Source organism: Vigna angularis, chromosome 9, assembly GCF_016808095.1.
Source record: "Vigna angularis cultivar LongXiaoDou No.4 chromosome 9, ASM1680809v1, whole genome shotgun sequence".
NCBI lineage: Eukaryota > Viridiplantae > Streptophyta > Magnoliopsida > Fabales > Fabaceae > Vigna > Vigna angularis.
This window is the reverse complement of record NC_068978.1, coordinates 32030364-32046305: the sequence shown is the minus strand read 5'-3', so window position 1 is coordinate 32046305 and position 15942 is coordinate 32030364. Positions and strand designations below refer to the sequence as shown.

Below are 15942 nucleotides of genomic sequence, written 5' to 3'. Positions count from 1 at the left end.
AACAAATATCAACGTTTAAAAAAAGATAGAACTACTTTAAACACACTTACCAAAACTAAACACCAAAATAGATATTAAAAAAATAACACTTCTACGTAGAATTGATTTTGTTATTGGATAAACTGTTAATTTGTTTCATCAAACACTCAGGAAAATTGGTGGACAGTGAATAGTACGAGTAGTAATTAATTAATACAAGTATAAATAATAATTAATGAATAATAATTAATGAAGAAAAAAGGGAGAGTGGCATCAAAACGAGATGTGCCCTTGGATGGTCGAAAAAGTCGCATAAACCGCCCTAACCCATCGTGGTTTACACATTACGTATTACGCTAATAATTAACTAAAAATAATTGGAAGGTTTAAATTACGATAATTAGGTGATGAAGAAACAAAATAGAAAAAAAAGCTGTGAAGAAATATCTTGGAGCCGTCCTTGCGTGGCACCGCGAAATGGTTCCCAGCCATACAAATATTCTAGTCAATCCAATCTCTTATTGTACGAACTATTTTATTCTATTCTAATTTCGATCATCATGAGTAGCCGCCCAATTACAATTAATGAATTAATTAATCATGCCCTGCACCCGTAGTATATATATAATAAATTAAAGTGGGGGTGATGTGGTAGGGTTGGTGGCAATGAGGAAGGTACACCCTGGTGCATGTGTGAGTGAGACAGCGTGGGAGAGGTCAAATAGTGGTGTTGGTGGTGGTGGTGGTGATGATGCAGTGGTCCTCACCGTGTGGAAGAAGTCTCTCCTCCCAAATTGCCATGGATTCACCGTTTTCGACACTAACAGAGGGAATCTGGTGTTCAGGGTGGATAACTACATTGGAGGGAACAAGGATCACATACTTCTCATGGACGCTGCAGGCACACCTCTCCTCACTATCCGCCGCAAGGTACGTCCTTTTTTTCACCAAAACTGAATTAGTAAAGTCGTGTCACTCTGATACTTCCTCTTCGGCATGCTTACCCATATCTGTAATTTATTTATTTTATTGATTCCTGATGCAGAGGCTGAGCTTGGGAGACACCTGGCTGGTGTTTGAAGGAGAGGATGAGTCTCTAAAACCACTTTTTACAGCGAGGAAGAGTGTCAGCATCTTGAACAACAGCAACAATAAGTGTTTGGCACACCTCCTGAGCTCCTTTGGAACAGGAAATATGAAGAAGGAAGTTGCGTATGAGATAGAGGGGTGCTACGCCCGGCGTTGCTGCACGTTTTACAGCAAGAACAGGAGAAAAGTTGCAGAGATAAAGATGAAAGAAGGTGAGGCAGGAGGGATAGTTTTTGGCGCAGACATCTTCCGTCTCATTGTACAGCCTGAGATGGACACCGCTCTCGCCATGGCCTTTCTCATCCTCCTTGATCACATGTTTGGATCCCGTTGACTTCACAACTTCATAGCTTAAATTCATGCAACAAGTCGATCACTGTTATCCCTCCTGCTTGGTTTTTCATTTTATACAAAAACCCAAGCTTTATCAGATTACCGTGTAAATGCACGCATATCATTTTATCCTCTAAAAATAATACAAGCTTTTAATGTAGAAGTTCCTTGAATTAGTTTATATTTCAATAGTCACATCCTATAAAAGATCCCATGAAAAAAGAGTCAGGAATCAAACGGTGTTTACAGTATTTACCCTGGACAAAGCTTCCATGGTGAAGAACTTTCCATAACCGTGACAATTAACTTATATTCTCATCATATACCTAGGCTTAATGTCGAACCTACTCTAATTTGGTTATTAATCAAACTGTAACACGACTGCTGCCCATCACTTTATGTCCAGGCTTTATCCCAAAAGTGACACAACCAATTAAAAAATATACCACGAAAGGTACACTAGGGATTTTTCCTGAACAGCCCCCTCACCAAAACTTAAGCTGGCCGAGACTACATGACCACGCTGCACTGCTGACCATTATTCATCATCTACCTATTCATTCAATTCTAACACTTTATAATTTATTTTATTTATTTACTACATATTGAATCAAAATAACTGAAGGACAAACTGCAAACATGCCAAAAGTTTTTAAATTCATGGAGGTATAAAGGACTCATCATTGATTCTAACTGAAGTAAATATATATTAGCAGCAAAAGTCAGTCCACATCCACACAATAAGGAAAGTCAATATCTTGAAGTGTGATTCTCCCCATGTACAAATCATTTACATGATCGGTGCAGAGAGGGAGGCACTTACGGTTTAGGCTTTCATGAATTACACCCATCCCTTGCACCCATTTTTCTTTCTCTGATGAGTTCACATTCAATCTGTTGTGCAGCAAATAGACCCGATATAAGATTGTGGTTGTCTTGTCACAGAAATGGGCAATGCATTGTGATGGAGGCTCATCGAATGCCAACCTTAATACAGCCAAAGATAAAGCCCCATCGACTGGTTTTGGATCAGAAAGATTTCTATCTCCCATCATCTTAACCTCTCTTTCTGTTGGAAAATGCACTTCATAATTTCCATTCATATCATAGACCTTCAAATCTTTGCTAAAATGTTTTATCACTTCACGCTTGGTGGATTCATGCTTCTCTGCTAAAGTCAAGATACAAGAGAACCTTAAATGATAAGATACAACAGTTTTGACCATCTTGAAGTTGTGGCAGCAGCAGAAATAATCGAGCCACCTTCTTGCTATGCCAGCATACCACTTGATAATATCAGTATCCTCAAGCGCAACCAGAAATTCAATTGGCCTTGGTCGACCCATATGATTTGTAAACCCAACCAACTTCACAGCCTTTCTTATGAGTATCTCTGGTGCCTCAACTTTCATACAGAGGCTTGTCAAATCCTCAACTGTTCCTTTGGAATAACTTTGTTCTTCTTCTTCCTTTACTCTTCTTCCTCTTCCTCAATCGCCTTCCTAGCTTTTGTAGGATTCAAATGTTTATCAACCTGCTCTTGAAACTTATCGTAAGCATCAACAAGTTCAGGTGGCAATTGATTTCTGATGTGTCTCAACTTAAGAAAATCACCAGCAGATAGACTTCGATGCCATTCTTGACACTCGTCTATATTCCCCAAGAACTCCTGCACTACTTCATCAGCCCAAGATCTAAAAATATCTCGGACCTCGCTTTCAATACTAAAATCAAATTTAAATCCATCACTCTGCTTGATCTTTTTATAAACATGACTAAATATCTTTAAACCCAAATTCCTTCGATTCCTAGCCCTGGCATTTCTCAATTCAAGAGCCCTAACTTCTTTCTGCCTGAGGTACTTCTTTCGTGCTCTAATTGCTTTCTCTGACATAGGAGGGCGTAAAACTGATGGCCTAACAGCTTGCAACTCCATCCCAAGAAATACAATCTTCTCCGACCCCGCGCTATGAATTGCAGTATTCACCTTATCAACACGTAAACCCAAACCAAGTTCCAAACTCTTGACAACTGCCGTCCTCAACTCCATAGCCAACATCTTCGACCCTGATGTGGCAACAAGTATCTCATCCAAGTACCTCACCGCATACACCTTCACAGGCTTGTAAAACACATCAGAATCCAAACCTGAACCAATCATCTTTGGATCCAATTCCCAATTCTCTCGATTCTCCCGCAGTCGCATCTCTTGAATCTCTTTATCAAAGCCATCAAAGTAAACATTCATCAAAATAGAACACAAGCCACATTCCTGAGGGAGCCCCCTTCCCAGCCAATCTCCACCCAATTCAATCACCAAAACCTTGCATTGAAACAACCTCTTTATCAAATCAATGAAAACGACATCCTTCACTTTGCGTTCAATAACAGAACACAGCTTCTCCACATGGAAATGTTCAAACCCGTGAGGCTTGAACCTCACGGTGAACCACCAACTAGGGTTCTCGACGGAGTTTTTCAAGTACCTTATGGCAGTGTGTCGTCCCATTCCGACGCGGCCACCGTAGCAAAATGTGACGAAGCGTTCGTCGTACACGATTTCCAACACCATCCGAATGGCCTCAACCACAGCTTTGAGCTTCAAATTGGGCAAAACCAAAGGCAAAGAAGAAGCAGTTTTACTGGAGGGCGTTAGTGTGACGCAACATGCTTCCACGTTGAAACGGTTTTCGCGGAGCTCCCGGGACGTGGTCTCGATGCTAAAGCGGCCCTGGAGCGAGGCCGGGCGTAAGGGAGCGGCTGAGAGATTTTGGCATGCGGTGAAGAGGACGAGGGGTGAAGCGACGACATTTTTGACGAGGTTGGTGAAGCTTCCATGGGCGTACTGGTTGACAACGAGGGTCTTGAGTTGGGATTTGGTGAGAGGTTCCCACTCTAAGGATTGGAGTTGGAGCGGCAATGTTGAGAAAAGTTTGGATTTTGGAGAAAAGGGAGGAGAGTAGGGAAACTTATGCGCGTTGATGCAGGTGATGATGATTCTTCTTATGCGCAACAGTGCCACCATGGAAGACACCGAGAGACAAAAACAGAGACCAGATTTTCTTTCTAAGAATTACAAATACAAAAGATAAGAGACATATAATACAATGCATATTTTTCACCTTTAGTTTATCTTTGAATAAGTGAATCTTATTGAAGTTGAGTATTATTCTCTTTTATCTGAAAAAAAAAAAAAAGCAAAGCCCCAGTAATAATTAAAAAACATAATTTTTGCTTTCTCTAGTCATTTTGGTGATTGCCCACAGCCATTTGACAGCAGACCCATTCAAGGTACATTTAGGGTTTTGAATTTTTCTTGTCCTGGTTAGAAATTTGAAGGCTTAAAGATGGTCTTGATCTTGACTTGAATTAGGATTGCAATTTGAGGGATTTCATCTTCCAGGAGCAGGTTCAGGTTACACCTCAGATAACCTCAATTCCAATGTATATCAATTTTGGTGTTACTTGTATCTTGAGTCATAATATCCCCAAGTGTTTTAAATGGCTTTTTCTATTCTTTTTAAATTTCTAAATGAATAGCGAATGTTCTGCCGACCAAGAAACTGAATATAGGAAAGTTATGACTATTGGCAGTAGTCCTTCATTTGATGGTTTGGACATGTATAGCACAGTTTATTGAACCTCTCCCAATATTCAAACAGTGTTTCTCCTTGCAGCTGCCTTGTTCCACTGATTTCCTTTCTTATTGATGCAGTTCTTGAAGCAGGGAAAATTTCTCTAGAAATCTTCTCTTCATTTCTGTCCATGTGGTGATTGGTGTTGGTTGCAGGTACAACCAATCTTTAGCGATATCACACAATGAAAATAGAAAGGCCTTCATTGTCACCAATTCTTCAGGCACATCTGCCGGCCTCATGGTTGAACAAATCACATGGAATTCCAATCAATGCTTATGAGGGTCCTCTCCTGCTAGACCTTGATTCCTTGCCAACAACTGAATCAATCCAGACTTCAACGCATCACTGGCTGCTGCTTCACGGAGATTTGGTATCTGAATGCATAGAGGTTGCTATCCAATATCAGAGTTGGCTAATTCTTTCAAGGTTCTTTCCCTGCTAAGTGCCGTTTCTTCTATTTGTTCAGTTTCAGGTTGGCGTGTTAGAACTGGTACAGCAGAGGTAGTATGATCACCTAATTGTTCTTTTTGTAGCTTCTTGAATGTCTTCTCAATCTTAGAATTCAAGGAAACAGTGGCCCTGGTCTTGACCTGGTCATATACCAGCAACATCTAGAAAGCAACAAACCAAAAATATGCAGAGAATTTGGATAGCAACCAAGACAGTATAGCATTGAAACAGCAGCAGCAGTTCTAAAAAAATTACTGATCCATCTACTGATTTATACAAAAAAGAAAAAGAAAATCAATTAATTCACTTAAGGACATGTGTTCCCCAGCGCCAATTTGTTAAACCTATTTAGTCACATCAAAGTATGCTAAAAAAGTTTCCCCCTAATGTATTATAGGGTCCAACCTAAGTGTGAATTCAAGGAACACATTTTAGTTGAATTCATTGAGTGAGGTCTTTCTCAATTAACTAAAAATTGGAGATTCAAATATAGAAACAGAATTAAAAATAGTAAAACAAAGTAAACTGAATTACTATTAAACTGAACAGCACAGAAATGTAAAACAGACTGCAAATTGAATTAATGCAAATGTAACTGGAATGCTTGACTAAAACTAAACAGTAAAGCAAATTAAAAGTAAAACTGAACTCAAAACAGTAAATCTGGAACTTGAATTGAAAATGAAAGTAATCGGCGGAAATAGTAAACTAGATTCACTAACAAAACTTATTAAACCTAACCTAAGTTCTAAACTGAAAGTAAAATCTGTAAAACGCAATTGCAAGAAGTAATTCGCATGATAGCAGTAAACTAAAACTGGAATTGAAAACTGAACTAGAATTGAATTGATTAAAACTGAATTAAAACTAGAACTGAACCAGAATTGAAACGTAACGGCAGTAAAACATAGTACAAGTAACAAATCTGAATTATGATCAATCATTTTTCATTCTTGATGGCAAGGAATTCAAATCTGCAACCCTTGTCAGTGAAGAACATAAAATCTAATCGGTACGAAATTTAATCAGTGCAAAGTGTAAACGAACTAAAATCAATCGGAAAAAAGGCATTGGAATTGAGAATTGATGTCAAAACTGAAAAATAAAGTGTTGATTCGTGTCCTATGTTTGATCTGAACTATGCTATTTATAGAAAGTAAAAGTAGAAGAGTAGTTTCACTAATAAATTGCCTGAGTAAACTATATGAACTAAATAATTTGACTATCTAAGGAAACTACAAATTTTCCCTTACAAGAAAAGAAAATAAAATCTAAAGCAATGCTGAAACAGTGCTGGCTCTATTCTGCTGCAACATTTTGGAAACAACTGCAATCAGCTCTGTCATTCAAAATTCACGTTCTTGTAATCTGAGTCAGGATTCCAACCCAACAAATTTCAACTCAATTCAAATTATGTGAAAATAGTTATGAACAAAATGATCAACGGTCACTTCTCCAGAATGCATTTATTTTCAGAATAAAAATACCATGTTAACACATTTAGAAAAAAATAATTTTATGGAAGAAAAATCAAATCTAATAAAAAACAAGAAAATAAGAACAAACGAAATCCCAAAAAGCTATAATTAATCTAGGAAAATATTAACAAATGGAGACTCATCATGAAGCACTTTGAGTCTTCTCTGAAACTATTGTAATGGTAATGTTGAAACTGATATTCATATTTCATTCAATGTCTCTCCTCTAGTGTTAAAAGCTAATGCCTTGGCGCATTCTACTCCTAACATGTGATACATCAGTGAACAAAATTATTATTTGCACTTTGGAGGCTTGTTGGATGCAAACAATTTTTTCAAAGAAAAGAAACGTGAGGGGAATTAATTGTTGACTAAGGAAAACACGATGTGCAAAGTTATGTGGGATTCACTATACATTCACGTTTGACGGCTTGTTTGATATTTTTTGCCAGTAGCATACACTTATGTTTTCCTTTAAAGTCTATCGTATAATATCCTCTTAAGGTTTGATGCAATATATCTCTCTTTCAGTATTTGGGTTGTACTTTGTTAATCTTGATTCATAATTTTCCCTACATTTGAGAAAAAAATCACAACACCCCATCGATCATGCAATGCTTATGTAAAAAGAAAAAGTCGCGCAGAAAATAGTAGATTTCCTCGCACCAGTTTTTTCAATAAAATAGTACTGAGTTTCTGCCCAAGCAATCAAGGAATAAACGAGAAGTCGAGCATCAATCTAGGTTTCGCCGAAATTTATCGGGTGATGAAATTTCGACGTTATTAAGCATATGAAATGTATATAAAAAATCACACAAACTTACTGATAAAAATAGAATATATGAAATAACATATGCTTTGGTTGAGAAGAACATAAAGACTTCAGAGGGAAAGTACCATTCAAGCTTGAACCATCATGTAAAAAACATAATTGCAGTAAAATTGAATCAGACCAACTTCGCAAAGTAATTAAAAACTACAGAATAATTCATGGTAAAATAAACTAACGTCAATAGTTTACTGTACAATATAGTTGCTAGATGTATATCACCTTGGTCAGATGCAAAAGTGTTTTATGAAAAACATTTTCCCTGAACAAGTTATGCTACAAAGTAGAGATACATCGTCAAATTAGGAGCACAAAATGCAGTTGTGAATGAATGTGATGTGTATCTGGTCTAAGTTTACATCTGGATAAAGCAGGGTGGGTTGAGTCTGATTCAGAATTCAAGCTTCTTGCATAACCTCGGATCGATGTTCCTGGGTGGAGCCGCTGGCTTCTTAGGTGCACCTGGACAAGCATCGGCAATTCCAGTGATGCGAGACGGAGAAGGAGGTGTTTCACAATAGTATGACAGTTGAGCAAGAACCTCCTCAGCCTGCTTTGAAAAAATCACTTGCAAAAGATTCTCGTACACGGACTCAACCATGTCCTCATCTGAAAGAGTGTCACTATCAGCCTGAGAAACATCAAAGGAGGGCTGAAAATTAAGTCTGCGGGCGACGCTGTTCCTGTAGTCGTCAAGATACTTGTTGCTGCTGGGTGCCCGCGCCATGTTATCAGGACCAGGTGCAAAGGGATCAAAAACACCATCCTCAGGAGTTCGGGGGCTCTCAATACTACCATTGCCATTGTCATTTTCATCACCATTATCAACAAAGCCACCTCTGTCAGAATCGCAATGAATGCAGGCTCGTTTGAGTTGTTTCCTGAGCACTGAGAGAGTGAGAGGGGATTGGGATTGAAAATCTCCATTCTCGGTGAGAGCCTCGGGAGTTATAGGCACCGCACAATCGGTGGCAGCCTTCGGAATTGGAGTAATAGCATCTTGCATGGAATCTTTGCACAGATCCACAGAAGCCATGAGCTACAGTAAATTAGAAAACAGGTTTAGACACACCATTTTCCACCAATCAAGCACACAATCTATGTTCAGTCACAGAACATAAACCACAGAAACCCTAATTTACCTCACCAGCCACAACACAAGAAACAAATCTATCACAGGTTTTATATCAAATGGATCTTCTTCTGAGGGAGGAGTGACAGCAGAGTTTGAAAAAGCACTACATTTAGGGTTGGAAGAATGGTTCATGAGAAATGAAGTGGGGATTTGAGGAAAGAGAAAATGAGAGTACCTGAGATAGTTGGAAGTTGAAAGATACCTCTTCTCTCTTCTCCTGCCGATGCCCACGATGTCTTCTGAGTGCCAAATAGCGCCAATCTCTCACTCTCTGCTTTTATATCCCTTCAATCACACGTGTCCTCCTTCTATTAGTTATACGTTCACCAACTTTTTACTTCTTTTCCCTTCTTTCTGCATCTCCTTTTTACATCTACTTTATTTATATTTTTGTTACGTTTACAAATATGAACTTCGTTCTATACTATAATTTGTATAACTTATTTTATAAGTTAATTTTCATTAGTGAAAGAAATCATTTTATTTTTCCTAGCTAGATGTTGTTTAAGTAAAATATGTTCCTAAAAATGGTTAAAATTAATAATGCTGTCACTTTCAGGGTTCAAATAATGAGTAAGTTCGAATTGTTGCTTTAATTTTCAATTAGTTTTAAGCAAGGAAAATTTTCAATTAATTGCCATATATCATTTGCGGTAATGAGCATAATGCTGCTTAATTCTTCGTCTGACTAGTTACAAAAAAAAAACCGAAGTCTTTTGAAACATGCAACACAACTGAAGTTGGCTTCATCTGAAATAAGCAATTTAAAATAAGCAGATAATTATTAATGTTATTAATCTCATACTGTTTATGACTATAAAATGACACTTATTTATTTTTAGTTTAATAAATTAGACTTTGGTTATATTAGTAAGATAATTATCTTAACAATTGTCAAAAGAAAGGATACTTTTCAATAAGTATTAAAATAACTCATTAGGACCTCACTTGATAAAAATCAAATTATCGATGACAAAAATAATTACATCTGAAAATATTTTTCAAAATAAAATATTATTAATAAATAGTGATGAGGAACACATATTTAATTACCCACTTAGTCATAAAATATGGATATCATGATATCCAATTAATTATTTAAAAAATTAAATTTACTTACATTAATATTTTAATATAATGTCATTTTACTTTAAAAAAAATCAAATTTACTTATATTAATATTTTAGAGTACAATTTTGATTAAACTATATTTAAATTTTTTTATCTAAATACATATTATAAAGACTTATTTTTAAATAATTTTATTTGAAAATTAAAAAAAATTAAAAAAGTTCTGTAAATATTCACAGATATAAAAACGACCTGCAAATTTTTTCAATCCCTGATGATGGGTGAATAGTGAGTCAGTAGCAGTAGGGCACCTGTACCCGCTCAATCGTTATCTCTAACTACAAGAAAACACCAAAAGCACAAAAGGGAAACTTCAAAAGATAAAAGGAAGTGAACAGGTGTGATCCATGTACAGAAACAAGTGCAAGAATCATAACTTTGAATTAGAACAAACAAAATTTGTTGGCGAACCAAGAAAAGAATACAACAAGAAACCCCTCCAAAATATAAAATTTCTTTAACGGGACACCACTTTTCCTTTACTAAATAAATTTGTAGAGCTTCAGACACTCTATTTGGCTTTTCTTCTTTTACCACTTTTACCATTTTTACCAAACTTTTTACCCTTCGTCGACTTGCTTTTGATATAAGAAGTCCTGTTGGCCTTTTGCTGCCTTTCCTTTCGAATTTGATCCATATCTTTGATTTCTGAACGCACATGAGCATTGGGCATTGAATGCTGCTTCTTGCTGCCTCTAAAATTCCTACGACCTCTTTGGTAAGATCCTGTGTAACAAGAATTCATAGAGTTTCACGTTTAGTTTTTATATTAAACAAAAATATCCTACAAGAATACATTATCTTTGACATTACCAACCAACAGTTACAACACAACCATCTACAAGAAAGTTGAGAAACATGACACAGAAATGAGACAGATTCAAAAGTGAGATTAGGAGTTTTAAATGTTATATAGGAACAGTTGACAAGTTTGTAGCTTTGATTGAGATATAAAACAATAAGGTAAATTCAATTTGTGGCTATGAATATGATTTTCAATGTAATCTCAATATAGTATAGCATGACCTCGTGCTTACTAAGCTTGATCCTTATTCTGATTGAACATCAAAACAAAGAATATAACAATGTTTTGGTTCGTATATATTTCGTAGAGTCAAGTAAACTTCAATAATACCAATTTCTCAAGAAGACAACAAATATATGGGTATTTTACATGCAAATGCCCAGAAAAATCTTAACCCTAGAAATGAGAGAACTCATACTGCCTTCTACAGTATTTATTTCTTGTATGATAAATAGTAGTTACCAGCATAACAGAGTTCATCGTCAAACATAAAAATAAAAAAGAAGCAGACAACGTACAGTACCTGCCAAACTTGTTGATTCCTGAGGATCACCGTCGTTTGTCCCTCTAAGTGATATCTTACCATGTGAACGTTCTTTCCACTTCTTATACAAACCAGTCTTGGTGGCCTTCGTTTTTGCACCACTCTCTGTCTTTATCTACACTCGAATGGAAAGTTTATATTTATGTTCTAATTATTCAAGGTAGGTGAATAGAAGAATCTCACTTTGCATAGTAAGTATCAATATAAACTATGGGGTTACAAATATTGTACCTTTCCGTTTGCAGCAACACGATCACCATTGTTTAACTTGATGTACTTTTTACTCCTCTGGCACCAGAAGGTTTACATGAGATAAATGAGACATTTTTCAATAAAATTTAAAAAATCACTGTCTTTCTTCTCTATAAATCAATCACAACTTCAGTATTACCTTATCCCAGTGATACATAGATCTTTGTTTGTGAATACCAGCACCATCATCTGCCACTAGATCAAGGACAGCGGAGTCCAATCTAAAAATATTGAGTATTATTAGGACCAAAACCAAACAAGCAAAAACTAAAAACATGAGAAAGGATGGGATTGTATAAATAAAACTGAATCATACATTCTGAAAGTCACAACACAATAATACACAAGCAAACAAACTAAACACAAAAGCACAAACATAATCAGCTAAAAGTTTTAGTTTGGCTTCTGAACTAATGATGTAGAAATGGTTTACGATAAAATCACCCCAATAACATAATAAAGAGAAATGCTACCTATTTGAAGCAAAGTCTTCATTGGCTTTTACTGAAAGGCCAGCCTCCATATGCTGAGAATCATAGCAAAATTAGTAGCAATGTTTTTGGTTTCAGAATCATAATCACCATGAATAGTGTATATCTGTATGATGAACTATGTGATTCAGATAGAAACTTACTTGATTTTTTGGTATTGAACTTATATAGTGATCTTCATCCTTGAAACTTTGGGTCTTTCTCTTAGAACCACGTGCTGCTAAAACTCAAGTAAACAGAATCAGAAACTAATCATCATATTTTTCTGACTTAACTCTTCTAGTCTTCTTTCACTCAAATCCTAATAAGGCGTGTCCAAGTAAAAGTAAACCTTGAATTTTTCTACCAATTTTAATCGACAAATTCTTACACGGGAAAGGTATTTTTTGGATGCAACAGGGAAAGAAAATTGCATATCAAACGATAGCCAAGCAGACATTTTCCACAATATCCTATAAATTCATACAGATACACAGTATATTCTGAGGTGCCATGTGCCTTTCTACTGTGATATACTCAAAAAACGTAGAGATATAACCACCACAGAATATATAGTATATATCAGTACTAGTAGCCAACTACTTTGTTCCAGAGGCATAAGGCAGTACATAAAACAAGGGGAAAATACATCATGATGAAGATTATTCACTTTAAAAGTTGAAAATACAGTGACCAAACTCAAGAATATTCAATGACAATATAAATGAAATAAAACCTTTTCTTCCTTTCTCCATGGAAGGATTGAGTTCTGATTCGATTTCCTCCTGCAAGGAGCACATATACATATCCCCAAGAAATGAATACATGAAAAAGAAAATCCAAAATAAAATTAACTATTTTTGATTCCAATCAGTCAGCAGAATACTGGAGGTTATTTAAAGAAAAAGGAGGTTGAATTGTCCAAATCCAAATTTCAGCAGTAGCCAAATACCTTTTCCATATTATCCTTAGATTGCTGTTGTTCGTGGACCAAATTTATAATATTCTCATGAATGGCTCTTTTCCTTTTCATCACATCGCCCCATTGCCCGGAAGGGCCCTGCAATTATTGAGCATCACGTTTAATGTATAGGAAAAGTACAAAGATAACAATGTAGACATGCACATCATAACTAATTTCAAGGGGGCTATTTTGGTCGAATGGACCATAAACTTTGATATGATATATAACAGAGCATAAATGAAACACTGACAAGGACATTCAATATATATAAGTGAAAACCCAATCATGAATACAAATACCCAAATCTAAAAAATAATTAAGAACGTGCTTGGAAATTGGCATAGAAAGTAAAACAATAAGAATGTAATAGGAGATTAGGAAATTTACTTCAAAAGATAAATGCTGAACTAATGGCTATGACATTAATTATATTGAAATGGGAAATGTTATGTCGTACAAGAGAAGCGTTGATTTTAATCCTTGGAAGAGGGGGAGCAACAACAATTTTACTCTACATACCAAATCAAACAATGAAATTATGGAATTGGACCAGAAAATGGAATTCTACACTGGACATAATGTGAATAATGTATTTAAAGAATAAATTCACCTGTTGATGCTTTGATTTAGCTGCTTCTCCTTCGGCTTCCAAAATGGTTTGTTTTGGCCTGAAATTGAATTATTAAAGCAATGTAACTGTAGAATCTACAGAAAGAATAAGTGCTGTTAACTCACCTAAACTTCTTCAAATGCTCAGAAAATGCAAGTGCTGTTAACTCTCCCGTTTCCAACACCTTCATGAACATTGGATGCAGCCCTTCACGAGGCAAATCCTTTACTCTTCTGATGGACTCCTTGGCAGGTAAGGGTTTTGTTTTTGAATATAAACGAAATGCATTTTTACAGGTCCTCTGCAACAATTCCAGTTCTGCAGAAGTATCCATAACTTCCCTGACTCTGTCTGAAAAAAGGTCAATGACTTTTTGTGGGAAACGACCATAAATGGTTTCTCTATTTGCCATTGCCTGATCACATCTAGACATTACACCATCCATATCCTGCAAGAGCTCTTCTTCAGTGGGAGCAGGTTTGATGGGTTTTGAAAGAAACAAATGAAGATCCAAGAGGTAGGCCATATCCTCAGGAGTCACAAAAGAATATGCAGTACCAGTCCGACCAGCCCTTGCAGCCCTTCCAACTCGATGGACAAATATTTTAGGCTTGGGGGGGAAGTCCCAATTGATAACATTATCAAGCAATGGAATGTCGATGCCACGAGCCGCAACGTCGGTGACAATCAACAACATGGTCTTCCTAGACCTAAACCTGGATACATGGATTTTTCGAGCATCCTGATCCATGTCGCCATAACACACAGACGGCTCAATACCCTCTTGGCGAAACAAGACATTGAGAAACTCTACATGATGTTTGGTGGACACAAAAATCAATGTCTGCTCATCAGAACCAATATGTTCCCTGATCAAGTAAAGCAGGGCAGGGTACTTCTCCTCCTGCCTCAAGGTGAAGAAGGCGAGCTTCAAGTCAGGGCTGATCTTAGTCTCCAGGTCGAGGCGAACAAGCTGAGGGTCTCTCAGACCAGCCTTTGCAAATTCAGCAAGAGCACTGGGTAATGTGGCACTGAAAAGCAAGGTCTGGCGATTCTCCCCGAGCTGAGCAAGAATCTTATGCAACTGCTCGGCAAAACCCATGCCAAACAAACAATCGGCCTCATCGAAAACAACGTACTCGACGCTGCGCAAGGACATGTCATCAACTTCCGACAAATGATGCATGAGCCTGCCAGGAGTGGCAATTATAATGTCAGGACTCTGAGCCAATTCCTCAAACTGACTCTCCATGCTATCGCCGCCAACCAACAAACTGATACGAAGGTCTGCAAACGAAACCAAAACCAAAGTCAAAATCAAAATCGATCCCAAAAGTTGCATCAAACAAAAAGAGAAGCGAACCTGTGAAGTGGGCAAGCTCTTTGGTGAACTTGAGAGTCTGAAGGGCGAGGTCCCTAGTGGGAGACAGAATCAGGGCTCTGACTCCAGACTGAGGGATGTGCTGGTTGAGGCGCTGAATCATGGGGACGAGAAACGCAGCCGTTTTGCCGGAGCCGGTGCGAGCCATGGCAACGACGTCCGAGCCAGAGAGGATGAGGGGCATGGTCTTGCGCTGAATGGGAGTGGGAACTTTGTACCCTTTGCGCTTGATTCCCTTGAACGCATTCGGACTCAGACCCAGTGACTCGAAGCCCCCAGATTTTGTGTTCTTCTTCTTCTTCTTCATCGCCGCCCTTCCTTCGCCTCCCATCTTTCGCCGTCCGAACACCACACTCTTTCCGCCCTCTCCTGTGCCTTCCAAGAATTAGGGTTTTATTCACTACTATATAATTTGTTCATAAATTGTTCCATGATACGAATGTAAAATATTTTTACCGTAGTGTAGAATTATTTCTAACTTACATATGATATTTCATTTTTATAACATTATAAATTTTAAAAAAATTATTGTCTTTTGAAATAAGAAGTCAAAACTATTGTATTTTCCTTTTTTTTTTAACTGACAACAATTATTGTTTAAAAATAGAAATAAAATATTATATATGTATACACAAATTACAAAAAAATGAGAATCTCAAAATTTATTTGCTTTGTGTTTTTATTGGTCCAGTTAAGATATTTCGATCTTTCACTTCCTTAAGCAGTGTTTGTTTGTAATTATCTTTAGTATGTTTTGTTTATCCAAAATTATTATGAAGCTTAAGTCATAAAGAGTTTGAATATCAAACGTAATAATCAATTATCATTAACATTTTATTTAAAAAAATAATAAT

At 36.8% G+C, this 15942-nt stretch overlaps 4 protein-coding genes across 6 annotated transcripts; 1 reads left to right on the top strand and 3 right to left on the bottom strand.

Moving 5' to 3' along the window:
* Nucleotides 1-615: 615 nt before the first annotated feature.
* On the top strand, nucleotides 616-1561 carry LOC108347648 (protein LURP-one-related 8). Its single transcript, XM_017587033.2, has 2 exons — nucleotides 616-909; nucleotides 1025-1561. Exons 1-2 carry the CDS (start codon nucleotides 646-648, stop codon nucleotides 1400-1402), a joined length of 642 nt encoding a protein of 213 aa, XP_017442522.1. The 5' UTR covers nucleotides 616-645; the 3' UTR covers nucleotides 1403-1561.
* A 523-nt stretch (nucleotides 1562-2084) lies between these two features.
* Nucleotides 2085-4470, bottom strand: LOC108347647 (nuclear intron maturase 3, mitochondrial-like). Its single transcript, XM_052868263.1, is given in 2 exon segments — nucleotides 2085-2884; nucleotides 2887-4470. Coding segments are annotated over 2 exon segments (2301 nt in total). The 5' UTR covers nucleotides 4427-4470; the 3' UTR covers nucleotides 2085-2123.
* A 3414-nt stretch (nucleotides 4471-7884) lies between these two features.
* Nucleotides 7885-9265, bottom strand: LOC108347043 (unknown protein 1). 2 transcript variants are annotated; one of them, XM_017586148.2, is made up of 2 exons: nucleotides 9107-9265; nucleotides 7885-8835 (listed from the first exon to the last, which is right to left on the bottom strand). In XM_017586148.2, the coding sequence occupies exon 2, from the start codon at nucleotides 8830-8832 to the stop codon at nucleotides 8188-8190; it is 645 nt and encodes a 214-aa protein (XP_017441637.1). In that variant the 5' UTR covers nucleotides 8833-8835; nucleotides 9107-9265; the 3' UTR covers nucleotides 7885-8187. The 2 variants fall into 2 exon arrangements, with proteins under 2 accessions (XP_017441637.1, XP_017441639.1); XM_017586150.2 differs by lacking the exon at nucleotides 9107-9265 and adding an exon at nucleotides 8939-9093.
* Nucleotides 9266-10424: 1159 nt separating this feature from the next.
* On the bottom strand, nucleotides 10425-15479 carry LOC108347575 (putative DEAD-box ATP-dependent RNA helicase 29). Of its 2 annotated transcripts, none has more exons than XM_017586910.2 (11): nucleotides 15071-15479; nucleotides 13833-14994; nucleotides 13708-13765; nucleotides 13086-13193; nucleotides 12870-12918; nucleotides 12298-12374; nucleotides 12137-12189; nucleotides 11803-11884; nucleotides 11643-11699; nucleotides 11391-11526; nucleotides 10425-10788 (listed from the first exon to the last, which is right to left on the bottom strand). In XM_017586910.2, the coding sequence occupies exons 1-11, from the start codon at nucleotides 15417-15419 to the stop codon at nucleotides 10574-10576; spliced, it is 2346 nt and encodes a 781-aa protein (XP_017442399.1). In that variant the 5' UTR covers nucleotides 15420-15479; the 3' UTR covers nucleotides 10425-10573. The 2 variants fall into 2 exon arrangements, with proteins under 2 accessions (XP_017442399.1, XP_017442400.1); XM_017586911.2 differs by having other exon boundaries at nucleotides 12298-12371; nucleotides 15071-15478.
* Nucleotides 15480-15942: the final 463 nt, after the last annotated feature.